General features: G+C 48.5%; 1 protein-coding gene across 8 annotated transcripts in view; it reads left to right on the top strand.

The window, feature by feature from the left end:
* Erc1 (ELKS/RAB6-interacting/CAST family member 1) overlaps positions 1-13,851 on the top strand; it is a 338,915-nt gene extending 325,064 nt beyond the window's left edge. For 7 of the 8 annotated variants that reach the window (XM_052719645.1, XM_052719640.1, XM_052719643.1 and 4 more), the window contains one exon: positions 8,955-13,851. In XM_052719645.1, coding sequence (XP_052575605.1) covers positions 8,955-9,092 — 138 coding nt within the window. In that variant the 3' untranslated portion in view covers positions 9,093-13,851. The remainder of the gene's footprint in view (positions 1-8,954) is intronic. The other variant, XM_052719648.1, reaches the window with a different exon arrangement.
* The last annotated feature ends 11,392 nt before the right edge of the window (positions 13,852-25,243 follow it).

The following is a 25,243-nucleotide window of genomic DNA, read 5'->3' as shown; positions in this document are numbered from 1 at the left end:
TGGTCTTTCTGTCCCTCTATCTCTACTCACTCAGAGCAGGTATATCACTCTACCAAGTCATAGCCTCTCAGGAGAGAGACAAACCTAGGGAGTTGTTAGGAGCATGTTATCACAGAGGAGATACAGATTAGCTCATCTAGGGACAAATGTCCTAGACAGGAAAGCAGTTACATCTTAGATGTGTCTGTATATATTTCGGTTAGAGATTGAAACATTAGTATCTTAGCCACACTTGCAAGTAGAGTGCACATGCATTTAGAAACTGTAGGTCTGACTTCTAACCCTAGACTGGCCTGTGGGTGGTGCCTGCAGTTCCTGAGGTGAGCACCCTTCCCTACACCTCTTCGGGTCTGGGTCTTACCTGTAAGGTAGAGACTGGAACTGACGATTCTCCTGCTCCCTCCAGGCTGTGAGTTGAAATTTCAGAATTGCTCTACTTTGAATCTAATGTGAGTAGCCTAGTATTTCCGTGATTAGATGTTTGCCTGGCTGGGGGTGGGCAGGACAGGGAATGAGGCAGGGAAGGAAGATCCAGAGTGTAAGGCCAACCTGGGCCTCCTTGATGTTTGATTTCACTCAGGTCTAGGGACTGTTGCTACCAGCTGCTGTGTTTTCAGTGCTGGGGCAGAGGAGTCCCTTGTTCGGTTTTAGGTTCGGCTTGGAGGAGGGAGAACTTTTGACTGTAACCCAGCGCCTTGGTTATGCTGGGCAAGTCCTCTGTCATTGAGCCACGGCCCCAGTCCTTAATTCATTTTCAACCTGTGAAAACTAATGGTAATTAACATTGAAAAGCCCGGTTACACAAAGGCATATTGCTAGCATTCATCCAGTACATAATTAACAAATACTTACTATGTTCCAGGAATAACATATTGGAGTAATAGTGGGATTGCATGATTTTTATGCTTCAAAGCATAAAGTCCTCTGCTGTTTGAGGAAAGGCAGAAGATCCTTCATATCAGTGCATAAACTTACAGTTTCTGGGAAGAGAGTATCATTTTTAACCTGTTGAGAAGCTGTAAAAGTCTTCAGGATCAAGCTGTAGCTTTCCTTGGCACCAACGCTAGTAAATTCTGCAGTGTGAAAAAGTGATCAGATGCCTATAGGAAATGGCTTCCTGAATGAGAAATTACCATGCTCTCAGATCCCTCCGATCCCACAAGCTTTATGGTCTGTTCAGAATTGCAAAGTAGCAAAATACATTGCAGTTTATTCCATACATTTGAAACATTGGAACTGGAAGTTCATTTTGTGTCTCCATAACTCCTAAGCAGCTGCTGGTTTGGATTATGGGGCTATAGGACAAGTCGAGCTAAGACAGGACCGTTTCTATGTGACCCATCTCTTCCAGGGCACCACGCTCGTCGGTTTACAGCTTAGACTTCAAAGCCTGTGTCCTGAGATCTATTGTTAAAGAAACAAACAAACAAAAACAAAAAGCTCAAGTTTTTGTCTGCTTAAACTAAACTAAGCATTTCAGTGTAATCTTGTGCCTGTCAGCCAACCATCTGGAAAAGGGCCTTAACTGAGTCATGCCAGCTATTTACTGACAGTTATCTGGAGACCTCTCTAAGCCTGCCTTTCTAATACCTATCAGAAAACCTCTCTTTTACCTCCCAGCAGTTTACCTTGACATGGAGCCAAGTCTACAGAATACTCACTTTTTTTCTATTTAAGAATGTCTAACATTTGGGTCTCTAGTGGCTCCTTGTTGTGTTGTGTCTTGTCTTATGTGTGGAGAGACATATGGGTCCTGTTCTTAAGTCAGAGCATGTACTGAGCAGATATTTTGGGCAGTGGTCCCAAGGCAGCCAGTTCACTGCAGGCTGCTCTCTTGCTCCAGGCATCCCACTTCTATTTCTGTACCATCTGTGTTGGCTGTTCTCTATTACTCAGCACTGAACGCAGGAAGAGGCTGGCCAACTCTTTGACCAACCCTTCCCAACACCACCTGTTGGTGGAAAGCTGTAGAACTCCATCTCTGCTCCATTTATTTGCCTCTTGTCTATGGCTTCACAGCAGCTCTGGGGTAGAGACCAAGGCACCATGGCCACTGTGCTTCACATGCAGACTGCACACCACCTTGAGTGCTCCCTATGGAATCGCTGCTACGTTTGTGGCTCTTGGCTCAGGTCCCTTTAGAATCCCATCACTACCTTGAGGTCAAGAGTGGGTGCTTTTCCTGCACTCCCATCTTCTGGAACTCTGAGCAGAATGGGCACTACCAGCACAGGCCGTATCAGGGGGTCCATATGATTTTGATTTCTTTGTTGTGTTTCACTGGAACCCAGGGCCTTCCATGAAGCAAGTAGTGTGCTACTGAGTCACACCTTCCCTCAAAGGGCAGAGCTTTGAAAGGTCCTCAGAGGTGCAGCTAGGTGGGAGAGCACTTACCCATTGCACAAGGGCCTGGACTCAGCCCCAGCAGCAGAGAACGAAAAGAAAATGTCTTCAGGAAGAATTAGTATCTGTTCCTGCAGTTTCACTCCCTGGCCCTTCTTAGGTTGTCTGCTATTTGCAGGTATTTTGCTAGGCAGCTTCCTGTATAAAACAGAATTCCTCTAGGAGTTTACAGAAGAATTGAGTTAGCGTGAAGCCTTTCTTAAAACAAGACAGAACAAATCCTACAGCAGTGTTCCCAGGTCATAGATGTGGAGAGGACTGTATACAGGATCATCAACAATGAACACTCACAATAGTGAAAACTAAAAAGCAACACATTTTATTTTATTTTTATTTATTTATGTGTTTGTTTGTTTGTTTGTTTGTTTATTTTGATTTTTCAAGACAGGGTTTCTCTGTGTAGCTTTGTGCCTGTCCTGGATCTCACTCTGTAGCCCAGGCTGGCCTCGAAATCACAGAGATCCGCCTGGCTCTGCCTCCCAAGTGCTGGGATTAAAGGTGTGTGCCACCACCACACACGGCGCAACACATTTTATAATACCAGGAGTTTGTTCAACCATGCTCAGAAGTAATGAAAAGGGGAAAAGAAAAGGGTGTGTTGAATATATTAAGACACTAACGTGCTTAGATAAATTTTTGTCCAAAAAATGCATAAGTTAGTTATGTGGTTATTATCCCTTTTTTTTTTAAAGATTTATTTATTTATTTATTACATATACAGTGTTCTGTCTGCACGTATCCCTGCAGGCCAGAAGAGGGCGCCAGATCTCATTACAGATGGTTGTGAACCTCCATGTGGTTGCTGGGTATTGAACTCAGGACCTTTGGAAGAGCAAGCAGTGTTCTTAACCTCTGAGCCATCTCTCCAGCCCGGTTATTATCCCTTTTTATACTTTTTTTTTGAGACAGGGTCTCAAACTTAGAGTCTCCCAAGTTCTAGAATGCAAGTGTATCTGTAGCAGTAATCTTAGCAGGTCTTATTAATAAAATCAAACCTGAGGCCAGTTATTGGGGTGAATGCTGGAAGATCAGAGAAGCAGAACAAGCCACAGCTACCTCACCTCTCCAGTTCCTCAGCTGATCCTGTTAACTCAGACTAGAAGCGTCTCAGTCCTCATCCAGAATGAATCTCAGCTGAACTGCTGCTCCAAAGCCTGAAAGCTTAACCAGCTAAAAGCTTAACCAGCCAAATGCTTCTAGTTTCTGGTCCTCATGCCTTATATACCTTTCTGCTTTCTACCATCACTCCCTGGGCTTAAAGATTTGCTTTCTGGGATTAAAGGCATGAGTCACCATGCTTGGCTGTATCCTTGAACACATGGATTTCTGCCTCTGGAATGCTAGGATTAAAGGTGTGAGTGCCACCATTTTCTAGTCTTTGTATCTAGTGGCTGTTCTGTTTCTGACCCCAGATAACTTTATTAGGGTGCACAATATTTTGGGGAACACAATACCACCACATGTATCCCCCCAAATGCAATTTGACTCTTGTTAAAGCTTGAAGGTAAACAAGATTGCCCAAGAGAGGGTCTAAGAGGAAGGAAGAACAAGAGCCTGGAAGGGTAGCACAGTGGAAGATCACTTTCTTAGCATACAGGGGCCCAGGAGGGTAGCATAGTACTACATCACTGGTTGCCTAGAACTCAGGGACCCAGACAGCAGTACAGTGAGGTATCACTTGTCCAGTACACAGGGCCGGGAGGGTAGCACAGTGCTAGGGCATTGCCTAGCACGTCCCAAACACTGGGCTCCATCTCTAGCGTCACAAGCAGAACAGAAGAATGGCACACGGACAGAGGAGAGAAATGTGGAGTAGGAAAAAAGAAAGCCAAAGGATGTGTCCTGTTGAACTTGAGGGCAGAGACTTTTGAAGGAGGGGTCATCGGTATCTGATAGAGACTGTGCAGCTAGGGAGTCTGGGGGCGTCTGGTGGTGGTAGTTTTCTTGTAGTTTCGGTTTTGAAATATGATACTTGTACAGAAAACCTAAGTACACAGCTACGTGAGTATTGACATACCCTTAGATAACCTGGACCAAGAAGAAGTACCATAGCAACACCTGAGAAACCTTTGTCACACCTCACTACTGTACCCCGTCCTCTGTAAGTCACCTGACAGATCATGCTTCTTTTTTCTTCTATTTTTATACCCAGAGTCATCAATGTGGATTCCTTCATATTTCATTTCTTTCATTCTACATGTTATGAAATGCATCCATTTTTTTATGAATCCAATCTACCCTCATTGGATTCCATTGTATATATACCACAAAAAAACAATTTTTTTGAAAGAGGGACCCTGAATGAACCTGGAACTCACCAATTTGTCTAGTCCAGCTGGCCAGCAATTCCAGGGGTCCTCTTTTTTTTTTTTTTTTTTTGCCTCCCCAGCACTGGGATTACACACACACACACACACACACACACACACACACACACGCACGCACGCACGCACGCGCACACACACACGCACGCACGCACGCACGCACGCTACCAAACCTGGCTTTTCACATGGGTGCTGGAAATGAAACTCAGGTCGTCATGCTTGCTTGGTAAGCACTTTGCAAACTGAGCCATTTCCCCACCCTTTATCATAAATTATTAATCATTCGGTTACTAGCAGCTTGGCCAGTAGAGATTATGTTCCCACTCTTGTCTGTCTTCTGGTGAATGTGCATGTACATGAAGGTTTAGTCATTGAGTCATAGGATACACATATGCTCAAGTTCAGTGAATGTCACCAAATCGTTCCCAGAGCAGCTCTGCCTCTTTGCAATTATACTGTACAGGACTGTGGAGAAGTCAAGTGGTTCCACATCCTTGGCAGCATGTGATGTTATCTAACTTTTAAATTTGTATCCATTGTGATGGATAGTTAGTGGTTTCCTATGGTTTTTTTACTCTTGTTTCTCTGATGATTAACAAGGGTAAATACATTGGTATGTGTTTCCTAGCCTTTCCAATATACAGTTGATCCTCCACATCCTTGGGTTATACATTCCTCAAATTCAACAAACAATCACAGTTTTAAAATACTTGGGAAAATATTCCAGAAAGTTCTAAAAATCAGAACTTGAAGTTTCCATGCATTGAGCACTCTGTGAGTCCACCAGAATAAAGCTCTCCCCTGCTGTCCCCACCCACTATTTCTCTGTTCTGAGTGTCTCTCCATCACTTGTCATTTGAGCACTGTTCACCTCCAGTATCAGCTGTGTACAGTACTTAGGCTATGATGGTTGATGGGGGAATGTCTTTCTGTATACTGCGAATATGCGTTGCTCTGATTGAAAATAAAGCCGTTTGGCCTATGGCAAGGAAGCTTAGAGGCAGGCGGGAAATTCAAAGAGAGAGAAAGGAAGAAGGCTGGGAGAGCCACCAGCGAGCCACCAAAGGAGCAACATGTAATGGACGCAGGTAAAGCCACGGAACATGTGGCGGCATATAGATTAACAGAAACGGGCTGAGTTTAAGTGTAAGAGCTAGTCAGGAGTTAGCCTAAGCTAATGGCCGAGCAGTTTTAATTAATATAAGCTTCTGAGTGATTATTTTATAAGTGGGCTGCGGGACTGCCAGCTACAGATGGTTGTGTCTGGACATGTTTTCCCTCATCACTCTCTAAATAATACAGTATAACAACTGGTTTTTTGAGACAGGGTTTCTTGTGTAGCTTTGGAGCCTGTCCTGGAACTCACTCTGTAGCCTAGGCTGGCCTCAGACTCACAGAGATCCGCCTGGCTCTGCCTCCCAAGTGCTGGGATTAAAGGCGTGCACCACCACCGCCCGGCATAATACAGTATAACAACTGGTTACTTCACGTTTACGCGGCATTCAGTATCATGAGTAATCTAGGAGTAAGGTATGTACGTTATATGCAAGTACATCATTTTATCTCACTTTTTATAAAAATGAAGATTTTGTTGTCCACAAGGTGTCCTGGAATCTGCAGGAACTTCCTGCAGACATAGGCACTGAGTGACAATTGGAGTCTTTTGTAAAGTACTATTCTAGTTCCTTGGCCTTTTGAGTTTGTTGTTTTCTTGCTGTTGTTAGTGGTGGTGTTGTTACCGATTTGTAGTTCTTTATGTATTACACTGTTAATCCCTGTCCATCATATACATGCACTGCAGACATCTGCTCCCATCTGCCAGCTGCTTTTTCTTTCTCCTAATGGTGTTTGAAGAGAAAGAAGTGCTTAGTTTTGTTTTTGTGGGGATTTCTTTGTTTTTGTTTTATTTGAGTTTTCTTGTTTGCTTGTTCATTTGCTTTTTGTTCATTGGTTTTGGGGGGCGGGGTGTTTGTTTGTTTTTGTTTAAGTTTTGGGACATAAGGCCTCTCAAAGCCTAGGCTGGCTTTCATCACAATATGTAGCTGAGGATGACTTTCACTCTTGATTTTCCTGCCTGCCTCCTGAGTGCTAGAATTACAGGCCTAGAGCAACACATCTGCCCTTTAGTTTGAATATAAATTAACTGGTTTTTCTCGTCTCTTTTTTTTTCATGGTGAGTGTTCTTTTGTGTGCTGCCTAAGAAATCTTTGCATTGTAGCTTTGGCAATATGTATGCTGAAATTGGAAGGGTACAGAGAAGGCCAGCATGGCGTTTGAACAATGTCTCTTTTAACCTTCTTGTGTAGTACAGGGGACTTGTTGTATTTGTAAATTTGGTTGTTTGCTTGGTTTTTTTGAAACAGGTTTTCTCTATGTAGCCCAAGCTGTCTTCACACATGCAATCCTCCTGCCTCAGCCTGAGTGCTGAGTTTATAGGCAGGTGGCATTGTGACCAGCCCTCCTGTTTTCTGTTTTTCATGTTTTCCATTCAGACATAAATTTACTATCCATCAGGAACTGATTTTGTGTATGATTGAGATATGGGTATAAGTTTTCTTTCATGTAGCCCTATAGATCGTAAAATCCAACCTTTCCCTACCATACAGATGATACCTTTGCCATAAACCAAGTGATCCTGTTTGTATAGGGTTTGGTTTTTTTTCTGAATTTTCTTACGTTCATAGCTGCCTAAGGTTTTATTGGGGCTGCACTGAATCTATGAGTTAGTATGAGCAGAACTAATACAGTCTTGAGTCTCCGCTCCTTGGTCATGTTATATCCTTCCATTTAAGACACTTTTCACTTTTGTAAATAACATTGTGTGGTTTTTAGGTAGGGATTTCACTCACCTTTCAAGAAAGCATTAGGTGAGGAAGCGGTCATGTCATTGCTGTTTATTAGGGATGACCCAAGAGACAGCGTACTAGAGAGTGCACTTTTAAAGTTTGATGGTAAAAACTGCAACCAGCTTAAGAAAGATCTTTTCAGGATAGGAAAGGTCCCTATGTCCTCGGACCAGGGTGAAGAGAGCTTGGAAACACTGTTGATTGAAGGAAGGGATGTGCAGGGCTTGCCCAGAGGCTACAGGAAGTAGGAGTAAAGAGCATTGTGGGGGCCTTGTGAGGCAGGACATTTTGTATGTGGTGTCACCTTAGTAACAGGGACAGCTTCCCAGCTGGTAAATGGGACCACACCATCGTGGGCACTGTGTCCTTGCCTCCAAGCACCAGATTCCACATGGAGAATGTTTGAAGCAGTCAGATTTGTTGCTTTCATGTAATCCAGTCTACATTTGGAAATCTTTATTGGTTTTAGCAGAGTATACACTTCCTTGTTTTCTCTATTGGAGATAATGCCTCTGTATCCATTTCCCATTTGTCCCTCCTTGGGTGTCTGAGTTAGATTAAGGTTTAATAGAAAGCAGCTCTTCCACAAAATCTTTTTTAAGAGCCACAGTCTCACTCACGTGCATACACCACACACCATACACATGGACACTACAGAGAGCCACAGTCTCACTCACATGCATGCACCACACACCATACACATGGACACTACAGAGAGCCACAGTCTCACTCACATGCATGCACCACACACACCATACACATGGGCACTACAGAGAGCCACAGTCTCACTCACATGCATGCACCACACACCATACACATAGACACTACAGAGACCCACAGTCTCACTCACGTGCATGCACCACACACCATACACATGGACACTACAGAGAGCCACAGTCTTACTCACATGCATATACCACATACATAGAAAGAGAAAGCACACTAGGGTCTCACTCACATGAATGCACTACACACATACAACACACTTGACCTCCAGTGATCCTCTAGCCTCAGCATCCCAAGTAGCTGGAATGCCAGGCATGCCTCACCACTCCATTTCTTCTAGAAAAACTTGCAGTAGCCAAGTGACTGGAAGGACATTTTTTGACTATGAGGGAAGTAAGGTGCTAAGATGAGGAACTTCAAGCTCAAGGGTCTGACTGACTCATGGGAACAAACCTGTCTTGTAGGGCAGCAAGAACTGTGCTATGGACCTGACTTCTCTGGGCCTTGTTTTCATGATGAGAGTCTAGAAGTGTGTGCGTTTGATCATTATTTTGATGGGGGAGGTCAGCTCTGTCCATCTGTCTTTCCTGATGGATCCCTGCTCACACACAAACACGCGAACCACACCTGACCCCAGCTCTCCTTTCCCTTTCAGCTTCAAAGTGAGCTGGAGAAAGTTGAAGGAGATAATGCAGAGCTCCAGGAGTTTGCCAACACCATTCTCCAGCAGATAGCCGATCACTGCCCTGACATCCTTGAGCAAGTTGTCAATGCCCTGGAAGAGTCCTCCTGATGTGCTCCAAACAAGGTGACCAAGGAGCCAGAAAGGAGAACCTGAGGACCAGGTGTCTGAGCCGCCTCCACACCAGACCCTGCCAGCTGGCCCTGCAAATCCGGCCATTTGTGTCTGTCATACTCTGCCTTCTGCTCTGAATGTTGTCTCTGCACAGATCTCCTTGGTCTCCAGGAAGAACTGCCCTGTCGTCTACAGAGCTGGGGAGGCCAGCACTCTGCCCTTCCAGGAACAGGAAGCCAGAGCCTGGTGACCTCATCTGGAGTCTGTTCAGAGTGCCACCGCGCTTTGACAGCTTGGTGCTGAAGCATGAGAGTGAGTGCTTGCTCCACAGACGGTAGAGAAGGAGGGAGCGGGTGGTGGGGACAGAGAGAAGAGCGCTCCCCCTGTGCTGCCCCCCATGTCTGCCCTCCTCTCTTGCTGTCATGAGCATCGGGCAGAGGCAGGCCGTGTGCAGCTTAGCTCCGGCCCAGCTGGGAATCCTGGCCTGTTGCCTGTCCCACCTGCACTGCTCTCGGCTGACAGGAAGCTAATGTGCACGGTGCTCACCCTGCTCACTCCTGTCGAAGACCTTTGACCTTCCCACCCTTCACTGTTGGGTTAAATGTCTGACCTGAAGAGAAGAGGGTTTAACAGGAAGGGCCTGTTGTCACTGCTTGCAGCCTTGCTCCTCAAGAAAATGTCCCATAGGGCCATGCTGATTCCTCCTGATCATCACCCACAATGCTGTCTGCTCCCTCCACCTCGCCCCAAGCTACTGTAGAACAGGGCTTACTAGAGTATGTGGTCCATGGCCCACCTTCTCAACTCTTCCCTTAAGGTACATCCTCAGAGTCACAGCCTCATGCCCTGCCTAGAAACTTCTTTTGGCACAACTGAGTTTGTCTTATCTCATACACATCCCTCCCTCTATTCATTCATTCAAAAAATATTATGAAATGTTCACTGTGTGCGCATCAGTGTGTGAGGCACCCATCTTTGGAAAAGCCTCTGATAGGGAGAGGTGTGGGGATCCTGTGAGACGTGCTCAGTTGAATCATGGCGGTGAAAGCATGCCTTCTCCCTCCGTCTTCCCAGCAGTGTCCTTCTCAGACCAGCGTTCTCTGATTCCCACTGTAGAGGTGTCAGTGGGCTTGTGTGGCTGAGCCACCTCTTGCCTGCAAGGTCCCATTTGGCAGTTGAGGATCTTTGCAGTAGGTGTGTTACCCTGGCAAGTGTTCTGTGTAGGTGGCTGTACCTGTCCATTTGTGTCAGCTGCCTGCTTAACACGTGCATACACACCCCATGGACTCAGCCAGCACCATGCTGAGACCAGGTGTGGACGACAGCAGTCACAAGTAACCAGGCTCTGAGAGACAGACAGACAGCAGCACACATCCAGTCCTTCAGTCCCTGAAGCAGACACCTGACGCGCCCAGCTACACTCAAGAGTGTAATGCTGCCTGTAAATCCCCCACAGCCCTCAACCTAGGACCTCATGAGACTGCCACTACTGCCACATTAACAGTCACATCCCTGCTCCCCTTCTTCCCTGCCAAAGTGTTCCCTTGTGTGAGATGCTGAGGTTTGAATGGACTGCCATGAACCTGTCTGAGGTGCTTTCAGAGATCCCGACCTGGCCAGGAATATGGAGATTAGGCCAGAAATGATCACTGCTGCTCAGTTCTCTCAGTTCTTTTTATTGTCCCACCCATAAATCCTGTAGAAGACCCCAGTATTTCAGGACAGGAAAGTCAGAATCTGATTTTACGCCCATAACATAAGGAAGCACCACCCAGTAGCAGCTTCACAGGCTGTGGTGGAATGCAGAAAGCAGGAGAGTCTGAGTCCACAGGAGCAGCCTGGCACTGACACTGGTCAGCTGTTCTCCAGCTGCTCACTCTGTGAGGGACCAGTCCAGGCAGGCCTCCCTGGTGTGCCCACTGCTGTTTGTCTGCCACTCTTTACCTGCTGCTTTCTCTGTTTTTTAAAACTTTTCTCCATCAGGTTCCTGCAGAGAGGCTGCAGGAGCCTTCTGGGACCCATGCTTATTGGGAAGGCAAGTTTGTAGGACAGACATTGTCTGATCTGTGCACCACAGCAAAAGGGTCTCCACCTCAGGTGGAGATCCAGTGATTTAAATGCTTCTGTAGACTGTGGAGCTAAAGTTGAACCATAAACATGGCCTTTGTGTTAGGCGAAGTTAATAGGTTATCTAGCATTCAGATCTTACTGACTTTATGTCATTCGTTGAGCCAATATTTACTAAATACATAACTGCTTTGCACTAGGACATGTCATCCATGACTGTCTTCATGCACTTACATGTTCCTCCAGACGTCTGGCCTTGAAAGTCACTGCAGGTTGGCTAGGATCATCCCCATCACCTCCATTCCATCGTCAAGCCTCATACCTTTTGCACCTAAACACCTCTATTCCAAATGAAGGTCATCATGAAGTAAAAAATGAGGGCTGGAATCCAACTTGGGGCTTCTAGCTAAAGCAGCAGCACCCTAAATAGGCCTCTGTCCCGGGTCTTCAGTGACTGACTGACTGCTGGCATATCTGACTGGGACCGACAGGCACTTAAAGACCATTAAAGATGGAGAAGGCCGAGTGGGCGTCAGCAGCCAGCAGTGTGGAGGGCGTCCTGCAGTTCCTGTCAGCCTTTCTTCTCACACATCTTCCCAAGACCTGGTCACCCCTCTGCCTCACCTGGGGGCCTTAGAAATTCTAGACAAGCAGACGACTGCCACCACCAACGGTGTTGCAGGTCCTGCTGTGACTGGTCACGTCCCCTCCATCTGTTCGGCTTCCTGGGATGAATGTGTTGGCTCACTTTCTCCCTCGGGAGAGATGACGTCAGCGCAGATGGTTCTCACGTGCTACTGTCCTGCCCTCCACTGTTGACACTGGGATTGGTTTGGCATCACACCCTCCTGTTTGAAGCACAGGCCCACTGGCCTCCCTCCAGGTCTTTGAGGAAGGGCCAAAGCAAGGATATGCTGCTGCGTAGAATGTGACACTCACAGGCCTAAGTCCCAGCAGACCCCATGTCAGCAGGATTGGTAACTCTCAAGCTGTCTCCCCAGCCTCACCTCCTGCCTGCAGAGTCGAGAGCCAAGGAAAAGGAACAGGAAGGATGAAGCTGCACCACAGGCCTGTTGGGCACCCGCCGTCACTGCCAGTCTCGGAGCTGTTGACCATTCAAAAACGTGTTCCCTCCTGTGAACCAAGAGGATGTTCAGGGAAGAGGTCTCGTGCGACCTGGGGATCCTTCTGAACAAAATGGCTGTCTGTATTCTTTTTAAACAGAAACTTTCCAACTTTTTAGTGTCAGAATTGTAACCAAGTGTCCTGATTCTTCCCATTGTGTTTGGCAAGTGCTGTGACCCTATTGTAGGTATATCTCCTCCTGCCTCTTTTGAGGGAGAAGCAGTTTTAGGGTTGATTTGGAGGAGCGGGTTATCTGTCCCGTCCCGCCCCGCCCCACCACCTCTTTGTTTCTCTGCTTGTTTGATATTGTCTGTGTGATTCAGAGAACTGGGGCAGTTACATTGTGTCCATTGTTGAGAATATTCAAATATTAAAAAGTAGTTATAGAACTGAAAAATTAAAGAGCTGTGTTTTTAAAAATGCAAACCCTTAAATAATCATGTTAACAAAGGAATTCAAGCTATGGGCGGCCTAGCCCCTCCCCCTCCAGGGTGGTGAGGTGGTGGCCAGGCCAGCCCTTGGGAAACACATGACCACACTTGAGGTGGGTGACTGCTGGGAACAAGAGGCCTGCTCGGTGGAGCAGTGAGAATCCGGGGCTCAAGGACTCTCAGTGTGTCAGGGTTTTCTATACATCCTCAGGACCTCTGGGTAGAGATTTCAACGTTGGTGACCCCAGAACCACCCTTACCCTCACATTGGGTCAAGCCTTGTGTGCCTAGTGCTGTGTGGTAACCTGGGCTTGGGCCTGCTTACCAGGCCACAGGACCTCTTCCTGCCCACTTGGTGCTATTTCATCATGACCATCCAACAGGGCGGCCTGGTCTCCAGAGCCTGCAGACCAGTGCCATGGATGGCCCTCAGAGCCTGCAGGCCGGTGCCATGGATGGCCCTCAGAGCCTGCAGGCCTGTGCCATGGATGGCCCTCAGAGCCTGGCTCTCTCTGGCTTTGGATCCTAGATTCTCCCCTTTGAAGCTTTTTAGACCCAAACCTCCTTAGCTCCAGAGATGCCAGAGCAAGGAAGGAAGTGAGCCAGGCTGAGGCAAGGAGATCCACCCCTACGCCACAGTGAGCACACCAGCCCAGCCCCTCTTCCCTGCCACACCAGTATTACATCCGTCCTTTAAAGCATCTAGTCCTGCCTGAGGCACATGCCATCCATTGGGCCAGCGGCCCAGTGCAGACCAGAAACCTGCCTTGCACAGCAGACCGTTCCAGGATGGGGACTTGGGCTTTACTCCACACCCCTCCTTCAGAAGAGGCATGTTGCACTTTAGTGGGGAGCCCAGAACACTGGGCACTGGCTTCCTGTAGCTTGAGTCCCTGTAGGTCGCAGTGGTGGCAGCCTGGTGGCTTGTGTGAAGCAGCCGCGGCTGCCGTCTTCAACTGTGCACATGCGTGCAGTTGCTAGCGTCGAACTGCCGGCCTGATGATGACATTACAAAGACGTTGTGTTCTGTTCAACTTTGCCTTGGTAATTATTGTAAACACTTTGTTTGATTTTTTTTCTTTTTTATTCACGAACTAAATCCATCAGGAAATTATAAACTTATTTAAAAACTGTGTGCTGCAGCCTTCTTTAGTTTCTGCCAGCCTGGTCACGCCCCTGGTTATGGTCTGGAAAGCAGAAGAACAGCAGTCCTCCGCCATCTCTAGCAGCAGACTAGAATCTGTGTACTCCGGGTTCGGGGAGATCCACAGCAGACTGGCCTGCTAAGGCAGGGCTGGGCTCAACAGGAACGCACCCTTAGATTCCCACTCCTACTCTGATTATCTTTCAAAGCCCATTTCCAACCCCCTTTCCTTCCCAAGCAGGTTGTCCACAGCAGAGCTGACTATATTATGAAAGTGTCCATCACCCAGGAGGAGTAGAATAGTTTACACCAAGATGGCAGAGGAACAAGTGTGTCCAGAACTGGGATTCTCCCCTCAGGGGTGTGTTCTGATGGTCACCTCAGATGTGGGCTGCGTCTGCAACTGCATCACGAACACCAGAAGAGTCAGGAGACCCGTGCGTAATTGTGGACGTCATTGTCCACTCTGGGACATCCTGAGACCTTGTGCCCACAAGAAGTGTTCTGGGGCATTTTAGAGAGCTCACATTCTGATTAACTTTGTTATCTGTGTCTGTCTTAGGAAGGAAGAAGAAACTCAGGCAGAGCTTGGCACAGTGGCTCATGCCTGTATCCCCAGTATCTGAGGGGGGAAGATTCAGAGGAGACCAGCCTGGGCCACATAGTGAGACCTCTCTCACAAACCAAAGTCTCCGACCCCTCTCTCTTCTATGGAAATTATGGCACTTGGCTGTTAGTCGGTAGGAATTGTGAAATGGGAGAATCAAGCGTTTTCAGGTCCCTTTCCTGACAGAGCAGCTGTTTAGACAGACTGCCAGGCAAAGGAGTACCTGGCCCTCTGCACCAGCTGAGGCATGCTGCTGCACCTGGTTGCATCATGAGAAGCAGGAACAATGTGACTAGCAGAATGAATGCTGTGCTGCACAGCATAAAGCCACAAGTACAAGCAGACTGCACTCGTCAGCAGTTTCCAGGGGTTCCCATTCATTTTTTTAAACTAACTTATTCACTCCATTGTCGACTAGTCCTTAGCTGCAAAGATCACAAGCTTACATATGGTACACATAAACCCATGCAGGTATACACAATCTTTTTTAAAAAATGGTAATAGTAAAAACAGACATGAGGATAACATATAATAATGTTTTCCTTAATGAAAGCTCCTTGAAAGCACAAGGTTACTTTTCTGTTTATCTGTGAGCTGCTTTAAAGTGATCCAGCTGTGTGTTGGAGAGGGGCAAGGAGCAGGACATAGTTGCAAAGAGATTGGCCCATGGATGGGTGCTTGAGACTGGGTGTCAAGCTTTCAAGGTCCACTAGTAAGCCATGCTCCCTATTCTGAGGTCTGTGAGGTTTCCCTGATCAGCCTCAGGAGTCACATATCTACTGTGTTTTCCCAGTCACCACACATGAGCCTCTTCCCCGGGACCATGCATCGCGTTCAAAAATGGCTTCTAGAGTACCCATCACTCGGCTCCCTGCCATAACTGCCGTTGGGGACATCTGGGCACAAAGACCAGTGCTATCTGCCTGTTCGCTGTCTGCTAGGCTCTGGTGATGGCGTGCTGCATCCCATCCCCACAGCAGTTCCTTGGGAGAACTTGTTACCCATTTCACAGATGAGGCACAGAAGGGACAAGATCTCAGGCCAGCCAGCAAAGGCATGGCAAGAGCTCTCCGTGGGTTCTCTCCCAGCTGCGGCTGCTTCTGGGCTAGGGGAGGAGACTAGTCCCAGTGCCAGCTGCTGGGGAAACCCAGGAACAGCAGCGCGCAAGACCAATTTTAACCCCTAGTAGTGTCAGGATTGGGGCTGAGGAGGTTGTGTGGGCAAAAAACGAAACCGTGCACAGGTGTCCGGTCTAGTCAGTGGCCTCTGGGGGCCTAGGAGGCGCTGCTTGGCTGAAGAACAAGACCCAGACATGATGGCCAGCTGGGGCGAGCAACACCTCACGTCACCAGTTCACTCTGCACAAACTCATAAAATAGGAGCACCTCACCCCTGCAGCGTTGATAAGAAAAACTATAAACAAGAAGGGGAGAGGGTGCCTAGCACGGCAGCCCTGGAAAGCCAGCACCTTGCTGGCTCTGAGGCTGTGGGAAGCCGTGTCTGTCAGCACAGGGGCCACTGCCTGCCAGGTATTCACCACTCCCCTCTCTGGTAGAGAAGCTCAAAGGCAAGCTAAATAGCCCGGAGCCACACGGTCTGCTAGTAAGAGGCCTGGCTCACTCCCTTGTCAAAGGATGTCCAGGCTTTTCTGGCTCCTCACAGAGCCCATGGTCCTGTCATAGGGCCAGGGCCAGGGAATGAGATGGTGGCATCAGACAGAGAGACTCCTGCCAGCCTCAGAAGGGTAGAGGCATCAGGGCCATATGCTGGCTAGGGGTTCAGAGGAAATAGAGATGGTATGTCTGGCCTGCTCACTGTCAGGTTGGATATGAGTCACACGGTCTCGTGTTGTTAGGCTTTGGACACCATTGATTTCCTGGGAATCACTTAAGGTCCTAGCTATCTTCAGGCTAAGCTTTACCGGAAAGGAATGATGTAGGCTGGTAGTACCACATCAGTGTTCTTGGTACATACATCACCCCTCTACTGGGTCATCTTGGGAGTTGACAATTTCCACAGCACACAATGGCTTATGGGGTGTGATGGTATATTTGCCCCAAAAGTTCATGTGTGGGAAACTTCCAGAAACTTCCATTTGTATTGATGGTATTAGAGGTAAGGCTTTTGGAAGGCCATTAGGGTTCAATGAGGTCATGAGGGTGGCACCCCACCATGGGGAAAGAGGCCCTAGCTGGCACACTACCCCATCACCCATATGGTGTCTTCCGCCATGTTAGCATGTACACTGCGGCCCTACCGGATACAAAATGATGTCAGCCCCATACGCTCAGACTTCCCGCCAAACCAGTCTCATTCTTTATGAATTGCACTCTCCGATAGCATGTCACAGCGTCAGAAAGTGGACTAAGACACAGGTGGCCCAGACGGCCACAGCTGCATTGGACACAACTGTAGAGCGGTGAGCCAGGTCCACTGTTAACGCTGTTCTCCCCAAGCTGTTCCTACAGCAGCACGCTGGCATTCCCACAAGGCCATGCCTGCTAGGCGGAGCGGTCCCTAAGTGAGGCAGACAGACTCAGACAGAATGCTGGTCCTACTAAGCTGACAAAGAACCTTGACCATGAAGGCAGGTACCCAAGGAGTTAAAATGTAGAGCAGGTCCCCAGCTGAGCTTTGCTGCTGACTAAGTGTGTGACCTTGGAGACATCACTTAAGGTCTTTGACCTCCAGCCGTGTGCTTTTTACAATAGAGATAGCACACCACACACACACACACACACACACACACACACACACACACACACTTCACATGTTTATAACATGCACACAAGAGGATGCACAGTCTAGGATATGACTCAGAGGGAGAGCACTTGCCTAGTGTGTGCTACCTGTGTGGTCCATTCCCACAACCTCAGGGGGACCGGATGCATGAGAAGCATCAAGTACATGGCAGTGAGAAGGTATGACGCCCCCCGACAGTCGTTTGTTATATTAAATTCACTTAAGAGCCAACGCTTGCTTTGGAAACCTGTGGGCAACCCATGGAGATGCTGACGGTGTGCTTCGCCCTTCAGGAAGGATGCTGCTCTCTGAGCAGATGTGCTTCGAGGCCCATCTCTGGCCATCTGAAATCCCCCAAGTAGAGAAATGAAGATGAGACAGTGAAGGCCTAGAACACGAAGTTTCCCAGAGAGGGGAAGCCACTTATGTGTCCCAGGCTCCCTCCTGGTGACTGCCTTCCTGCAGTTCCCTGGGTGTGGACCCCACCAAGGGAACAATATGTCAACAACCATATTTTAGGAAGGAAATCCTAAATCCCTCTTTGGATGTTTCTAAGCTCTCCACAGAGACTTAAATGTGCAGAGGACGCCTCAGAGTGAGGGTCGCCTTGATCTCCACCCTCCCCTTCCAGGACCTGTGGCTTGCTTTGCTACCCTTGTCTCCTCATTGGCCACAAGCCCCTGTAAGCAACCATGCTTTAGGAAGGAAGAAGCCAAGATAGCAATGGGCATGCCTCAGCATCTGGGCCCCATTGCCCCATTTGTGAGGATGGGCTCCTGAATAGGAACTCTGCCTGCCCTGGCTCTTAGTCACTGTGACAAATGAGACCCAGGGAGCCTGGAACCCAATATGGGATTCTTTGGCCAGGCCACCACATCATGGAGTTCAGGCCTCAGCATGTTGACATCCCTCTTTGGATGTTTCTAAGCTCTCCACAGAGACTTAAATGTGCAGAGGACGCCTCAGAGTGAGGGTCGCCTTGATCTCCACCCTCCCCTTCCAGGACCTGTGGCTTGCTTTGCTACCCTTGTCTCCTCATTGGCCACAAGCCCCTGTAAGCAAGGTCTGTGCTTTCTTCTGGGTCCTCTGCGGGTCTATGCACAGACCTGAGCTTACCAAGCAATTAAAAAGGCCTTCAAGCTTCCCACTAGCTTCTTATCCCAGCATGTTCTTTCCCACAGCTGGCCCAGCTTGAGCTCCAGCTTCCTGGTGTCAGGTGGGAATCCTGCCCCCACCCCCACCCCCATCTCCAGACTCTGGAGCTGCCCTTAATGCTTGCTGTAGTGATGAGCCACAGGTGGAACCTGTCTGTCCTGAGAAGCAGCTTGGGAGAAGACAGCTGGGCTCTGACCCTGGTGCTCAGGGTCCTGGGTGAGGCTCCTGCCATCTGGGGCCTCCTCTCCTCCCCTGCTCCAATCCCCTGGTCCTCCCAGCCACCCCCAGGAATTCCCACAGGGGTTTCCAGGAAGCTGAACCTGCCTTGGGGGGAGGGAGCAACATCTTAGAATCCAGTGCAGGTAACAGTCCTCATGGGCTCATTTGATGTCCTGGGAACATGCCAGGGATTGAAATGTAAACAGTGTTCCCCCCGAGCATGTGTGCACACAGCGTACGTGTGCAGCCCTGCCTTCACACACGTGTGCACACAGCGTCTGTGTGCAGCTGTGCCGACACAATGGCATGGGCCAAGTGAGGGTCTCCATGTTAAGAAGGAAATGGATAAACAAGGTCAACATTTTTGTTTCCCTCTGAGACTTGCAAAGAAGGTGTTAAGAGCACAAGATTTAAATCATAAACTTTGTTAAAAGGCAAACGGCTTAATGTGTGACTCTTGCCAACTTGGATGTGCTCCTTGGGGTAAATGCTACACTGAGCTAACGCAGAAGGAATCGTGGGAGGAAAAGGCAGGATGGGAGCAAGCCGCAGGGCAACCGAGGGCAGACCAGCTGGAGCCCAGAGGGCCATGATGCCTTTTTCTAATTTCCCTCCTTCAGTTGCCTTGACTGATGGAGCCTCTGTCAGGCCTCAAGGACTCACAGCAAGGCAGGGGAGGCCTGCTCCGAGAGACCCAGAACAGGCCCAAACTGCCCATGGATCGATTGCTTAAAATCAGGAGAGACAGCCAGAGGGTCTGCCCACTGGACCTCTGCGGACTCCCGTGTCTCCCTGTCCGTCTCCAAAGACAAGCTGCCTCTTCCGTGGGTGCAGGAACCGTGCTTGGCACCGCACAAGATGCACGGGTGCAAATGAGTCCCCCTGCTGGGATGGAAATTAAAATGAAGACATAAGCCTACAGCGATTGTGCAATTTGGGACAGGGTGGGGAGGGCCAGAGGAGCTTTTACAGGGCCAACAATCATACCTCCCTCCAACCTAAGTCTGCTCCATCACTGTCCTCCCTCCATGGCCCTGCCAGGCCCAGCTTCGCTCAGCCCAGCTTCTGGTCCTGATGTCTGCTCTCCATCCAACACTCAGGACTCATGAAGACATCTCTGTCCCACTAGGTCCCTGTGATTCTGTTCATTGAATTTGCAGATGCTCCACCTCTCCGACCTTCCCCTGGGCAGGTACCTTCCTCACCCCCTTCTCTGTGCACCTGAATAGGGGCCATTCTGGTTCACTCTTTAAAAAAAAGTGAGCCAGGCAGTGGTGGTGCACACCTTCTCTGAGTTCTCACGATCTCTGAGTTTGAGGCCAGCCTGGTCTACAAAGCGAGTTCCTGGATAACCAGACTACACAGAGAAACCCTGTCTTGAAAAAAAAAAAAAAAAAAAAAAAAAAAAAAAAAAAAAAAAGAAAGTAAAAGGTTTGTGTGTATGTGTGTGTGTATTTGTGTATCTGTGTTTGTGTGTGTGTGTGTTTGAGTGTATGTGTCTGTGTGTGTGTCTGTGTGTGTGTGTCTATATGTGTGTCTATATCTGTGTATGTGTGTATGTGTGTCTGTCTGTGTGTGAGTGTGTGTATGTGTGCATGTCTGTGTGTATGTGTGTGTGTGTATATTTGTGTGAATCATGCGTGCTCATGTGGCTTTTGAGATAGGGTCTCTCGTTGGGAACCACAGGATTGTTGATTAAGCTAAGACAGCTGCCTCTGCCTCGCCAGCACTGGGATTCCCAGCACGTACCATACCTGGTTTTGGATAGCCATGCTTGTTGGTGCTGGGGGTGAAACTGGGGTCCACATGCTTGTGGGTGCTGGGGTGGAACTGGGGTCCTCATGCTTGTGGGTGCTGGGGTGGAACTGGGGTCCTCATGCTTGTGGGTGCTGGGGTGGAACTAGGGTCCTCATGCTTGTGGGTGCTGGGGTAGAGCTGGGGTCCCTCATGCTTGTGGGTGCTGGGGATGGAACTGGGGTCCTCATGCTTGTGGGTGCTGGGGATGGAAGTGGGGTCCTCATGCTTGTGGGTGCTGGGGTAAAACTGGGGTCCTCATGCCTGTGGGTGCTGGGGATGGAAGTGGGGTCCTCATGCTTGTGGGTGCTGGGGATGGAAGTGGGGTCCTCATGCTTCTGCATCAAGCACTTTACTGAAGTGCTATGCCCTCGGCCCCACTCCATTCATAGATTTTCTCCACTGAGCTAGCCCCTGTGGGCTCTGACTCTAGAACAAGTGGTGTCTCCAGGCAGCATCGGGGAGCTGGAGAGGTGGCTCAGTGATTGAGTACTTGCAGCTCTTGCAGAGGAACTGGGTTCAGTTCCCAGTACCCACACCAGGTGGCTCACAATCACTTGTAACTCCAGCTCCAGGGGATCTACTGTACACCTGCATGCATGTATGTGCACATATACACAGAGAGAGAGTCACATGCATATCAATAAATGTAAATCTTCAGATATTTTTTAAGATAGAATGGGGCCGGGCAGTGGTGGCACATGCCTTTAATCTCAGCACTCAGGAGGCAGAGGAAGATGGATCTCTGTGAGTTCGAGGTTAGCTTGGTCTACAGATCGGCTTGGTCTACAGATCGACTTCCAGGACAACCAGGGCTACACAGAGAAACCCTGTCTCAAAAAACAAAAACAAAAACAAAAACAAAAACAAAAAAAGATAGAATGGGAACAAGAAGAGATAGACTGAGCTCCTGGTTCTATCCGTGCTGCTCTTTCTGGCTAGTTAGGACTTCCGGGGACCAGCTGGCCCTTTTTGCATATGAAGGAACACTACCATGCTATGCTGTTAAAGCTTGTGAGTGGCCACCAATGTGTAACTCTCCTGGAGTCTGAGGCCTTGGTCATCTGTCTGTGGTTTGGGTGGTCCTAAGGAGCCTTCTGGATACCTTCAGAATCACTTCCCAGATACTTATGTTCATAGGTGAGTAAGTAGCTCCTTGTTTCTGCCTCTCCAGCCAGGGTTTCTATTCAATTCATGGCTGTGAATTCCTCTTCCTGGAAGTAGCAGCTGGAAGGGAAGGCTCACAGTGGCAACCAGTCGCCTGTGCACAGGTGGCAAATCGTAGCATCAGGAAACAGAAGAGCCTGCTGCCTGCCTCCTTCCCACTGCTGCCCCGGCACCTACCTGCCAAGGGGCTCTTTGAGGCAGTGTCCCACCTCATGCCTGCTGAGCCCTTGACCAGCAACTGCCTCACTTTATTTTTCTCTAGTTTTTGCCTTTGCTAACACACACACACACACACACACACACACACACACACACACACACACACACACACACACACTGATTCTTCTCTTTCTCCATGCACAGTGGTCAGGGCCAGGAAACAGTGCTGACCCTGTAAGCCTGACTTCTCCCTGCTCGGTTGTGGGCCAGGGAGGATTTCAAGGTCAAATCTACTCCCAGAAGGGCCACAAAGGAATTTCTCCTGGATGTCTGGGACATAAGTCCCAGCTGTTTGCAGCTGGGCCGAGTTTGTGGAGGAGTTTCCTGAATGAGCCCACTATTTATGTTCTTCTGCAACTCTCACTGGCTTGTTTAAAGATATGTTTATTTCAGGTTTGCATCAGTCATTGCTGACTGAAGGAAATTCTAGTTACTATAGGAAGTCTTAGCCCTGCAGCCCACACTAGGCCCCCTCCCATACCCACAGACATAGTCAGCCCATTGCCCAGAACTACCTACCCTGCAAAGGTAGGTATGCATGCCTAAAGGGATGCATGCCTCCTTCTGCACCCAGCCACCTGTGACACAGCCTTTGCTGCCTTACACCAAGCACGCCTTGAGTGTTTTGTATCATCCCGCAGTGGCCCTCTTAGGGCTTTAAAAATGAGAGTTAGAAGGATGTTTGTTTCCCTCAACCCTCGCCTTTCATTACCCCCACTCATGTCCAGGCTGTTCATGTAGATCTCATTCCATTTCTCTGTCATTGGGTGATCCCTGTGTCTTTCTTGGGGTCCTGTTTTCCAGGTAGCCTCCCTGGTGATGTGAGTAGCAGACAAGTCATCCTTGTTTCATGTCTAGTATCCTGCTATGAGTGAGTACATACCATGTTTGTCTTTCTGAGTCTGGGTTACCTCACTCAGGATGATTTTTTCTAGATCCATCCATTTGTCTGCAAACCTCACGATGCCATTGTTTTTCTCTGCTGAGTAGTATTCCATTGTGTATATGTACCACACTTGGGGGAGCGGGAGATCCCAGCTGGATCAACAACAGAGAGGGAGAACAAGGAATAGGAGACCATGGTAAATAAAGACCACATGAGAATAGGAAGAAGCAAAGTGCTAGAGAGGCCCACAGAAATCCACAAAGATACCCACACAACAGACTGCTGGCAGAGGTCGAGAGACAGCCTGAACTGACCTACTCTGGTGATGGGATGGCCAAACACCCTAATTGTTGTGCTAGAAACCTCATCCAACTACTGAGGGATCTGGATGCAGAGATCCATGACTAGGCCCCGGGTGGATCTCTGGGAGTCCAATTAGCGAGAATGAGGAGGGTTTATATGAGCGAGAATTGTTGAGACCAAGGTTGGATAAAGCACAGGGACAAATAGCCAAATGAATGGAAACACATGAACTATGAACCAATGGCTGAGGGGTCCCCACTGGATCAGGCCCTCCGAATGGGTGAGACAGTTGATTGGCTTGATCTGTTTGGGAGGCATCCAGGCAGTGGGACCAGATCTTGTGCTCATTGCATGAGTTGGCTGTTTGAAACCTGGGGCCTATGCAGGATTGTTTGGCTCGGCCTGGGAGGAGGGGACTAGACCTACCTGGACTGAGTCTACCAGGTTGACCTCAGTCTGTGGGGAAGGCTTTGCCCTGGAGGAGATGGGAATGGGGGGGGGGTTGGGGGGAAGGTGAGGGGGACGGGAGGGGGGAGAACAAGGGAATCCGTGGCTGATATGTAGAACTGAATTGTATTGCAAAATAAATTAATAAAAAAAAAAAAAAAAAAAAGAAGGATGTTTGTAGTTGGAGTTTTCTCCAGTCCCATAGCCACTCAGACCCAAATAAACACATAGACGCTTATATTATTCAAACTGTTTGGCCTAATGGCTCAGACTTCTTGCTATCTAGTTCTTATATCTTAAATTAACCCATTTCTTTTCATCTATAAGTTGCCACGTGGCTTGTGGCTTACTAGTACCTTACATCTTTCTTCTCATGGCAGCGGCGGCTGGCAGCGTCTCCTGACTCAGCCTTCAACTTCCCAGAATTCTCCTCTCTCCTTATCCCGCCTACACTATACTTCCTGCCTGGCTACTGGCCAATCAGCGTTTTATTTATCAATCAATCAGAGCAACACATTCACAGCATCCCCAGCAGATATTATTAATATGACTACTGCTATAGTCCTAAGAACACACAATGGCCTTGGTCAGTCCATGTGCCCCTCTGCTGTGAGGTTTCATCAGACTCATGGGGAGCCAGATAGAAAGCCAGTCCTTTGCAGGCCTCTGGGGGATCAGTGTCCACACTGCACACTGGCAATGAATAAAGTGTACTTTGAGTCTGTTTAGTCATTGGCCTGTCAGTCTAAAGACCCAGTTGGAGGATCCTATCTGGTCCATGAAAATGTGCTAGAGAAAGGCATGTGAGACTCAGGACAGCTTGCCACCTGTGAGACTCACCTGCCCTACAGTGTCAGAGGGATTAACCTCTGACTCCAAGCCTGGGCACCTCAACTCCCGCCTCTGAGAGTCCTTGCGTCTTCTCTGGATGCAGCTTGTTAGTATACCTCAAAAACAAAACAGTCATGGGATCATGCTGTACATAAGCAATCCCACCCCTATGCATGTCCCCCCAAAAAAGACCAAAGGCAAATCTCAGAGATTCCTGCCTACCCATATTTACAGTACCATCATCCACAATGGCCAGGAGATGAATGGTGACACACTTGTACAGTGGCGCTTCCTCCACCGTAAAAAAAATGATAAAAAAAATTTACACCTACTATAACACTGACGAACGCTGAGGACATTATGTTCAGTGAAAGGGACAGACACAAAAAGACAAATACTATATACCCTGTCTGCATGAAGTACAGAAAAGCAAATTCCCAGACACTTCAGGAATGGAGGAGAGGGAAAGAGAAGTTGGTACTTAGAGGGCCCTAAACCCACTGTCCTGGCACATACCTGCAATCCCTGCATTGGGAGGCTGAGACAGGAAGATCTCTGGGCTGTCAGTCCCACTGGGGAGAATACAAGTCTAAGGTGCAGCTTTGAAGATGGCTCCACAACACTGTGGGTGTGTTTAGCCCCATTGCACTGTGTGGTTATGAATAAATAGTCAAATATCATGAATATGTTCCTGGAATAAGGAGATTATTTTTTTATTTTGAAAAACATGTTTCTATACCAACCCTGACTGGACTGGCTCCACTCCCAGCCTGCTTATGTCTTCTGATCAACCAGCCATGACCCCGTATTCTGGAACATGAAAAATTCCTGATGCAAGGATCCTCATCCTTCCCCCCGGGTGCCCAGAAGACACCTCTCTCCACAGCCCGTTGGCCCAGGCTAATTGGACACTATTTCAGCACCCTTGCATCTCAGGCAAATCTCTGGAAAGTGTGCACACACTTCTGTTTCCCCGTGAGGATAGCACAGGATACGGGGACTTGGTGTAGA

This window comes from Peromyscus californicus, unplaced genomic scaffold (assembly GCF_007827085.1).
Source record: "Peromyscus californicus insignis strain IS unplaced genomic scaffold, ASM782708v3 Scaffold_6__1_contigs__length_162567912, whole genome shotgun sequence".
Classification (NCBI taxonomy): domain Eukaryota; kingdom Metazoa; phylum Chordata; class Mammalia; order Rodentia; family Cricetidae; genus Peromyscus; species Peromyscus californicus.
Note: the sequence above shows the minus strand (reverse complement) of the source record. Positions and strands in the feature narration are given on the sequence as shown.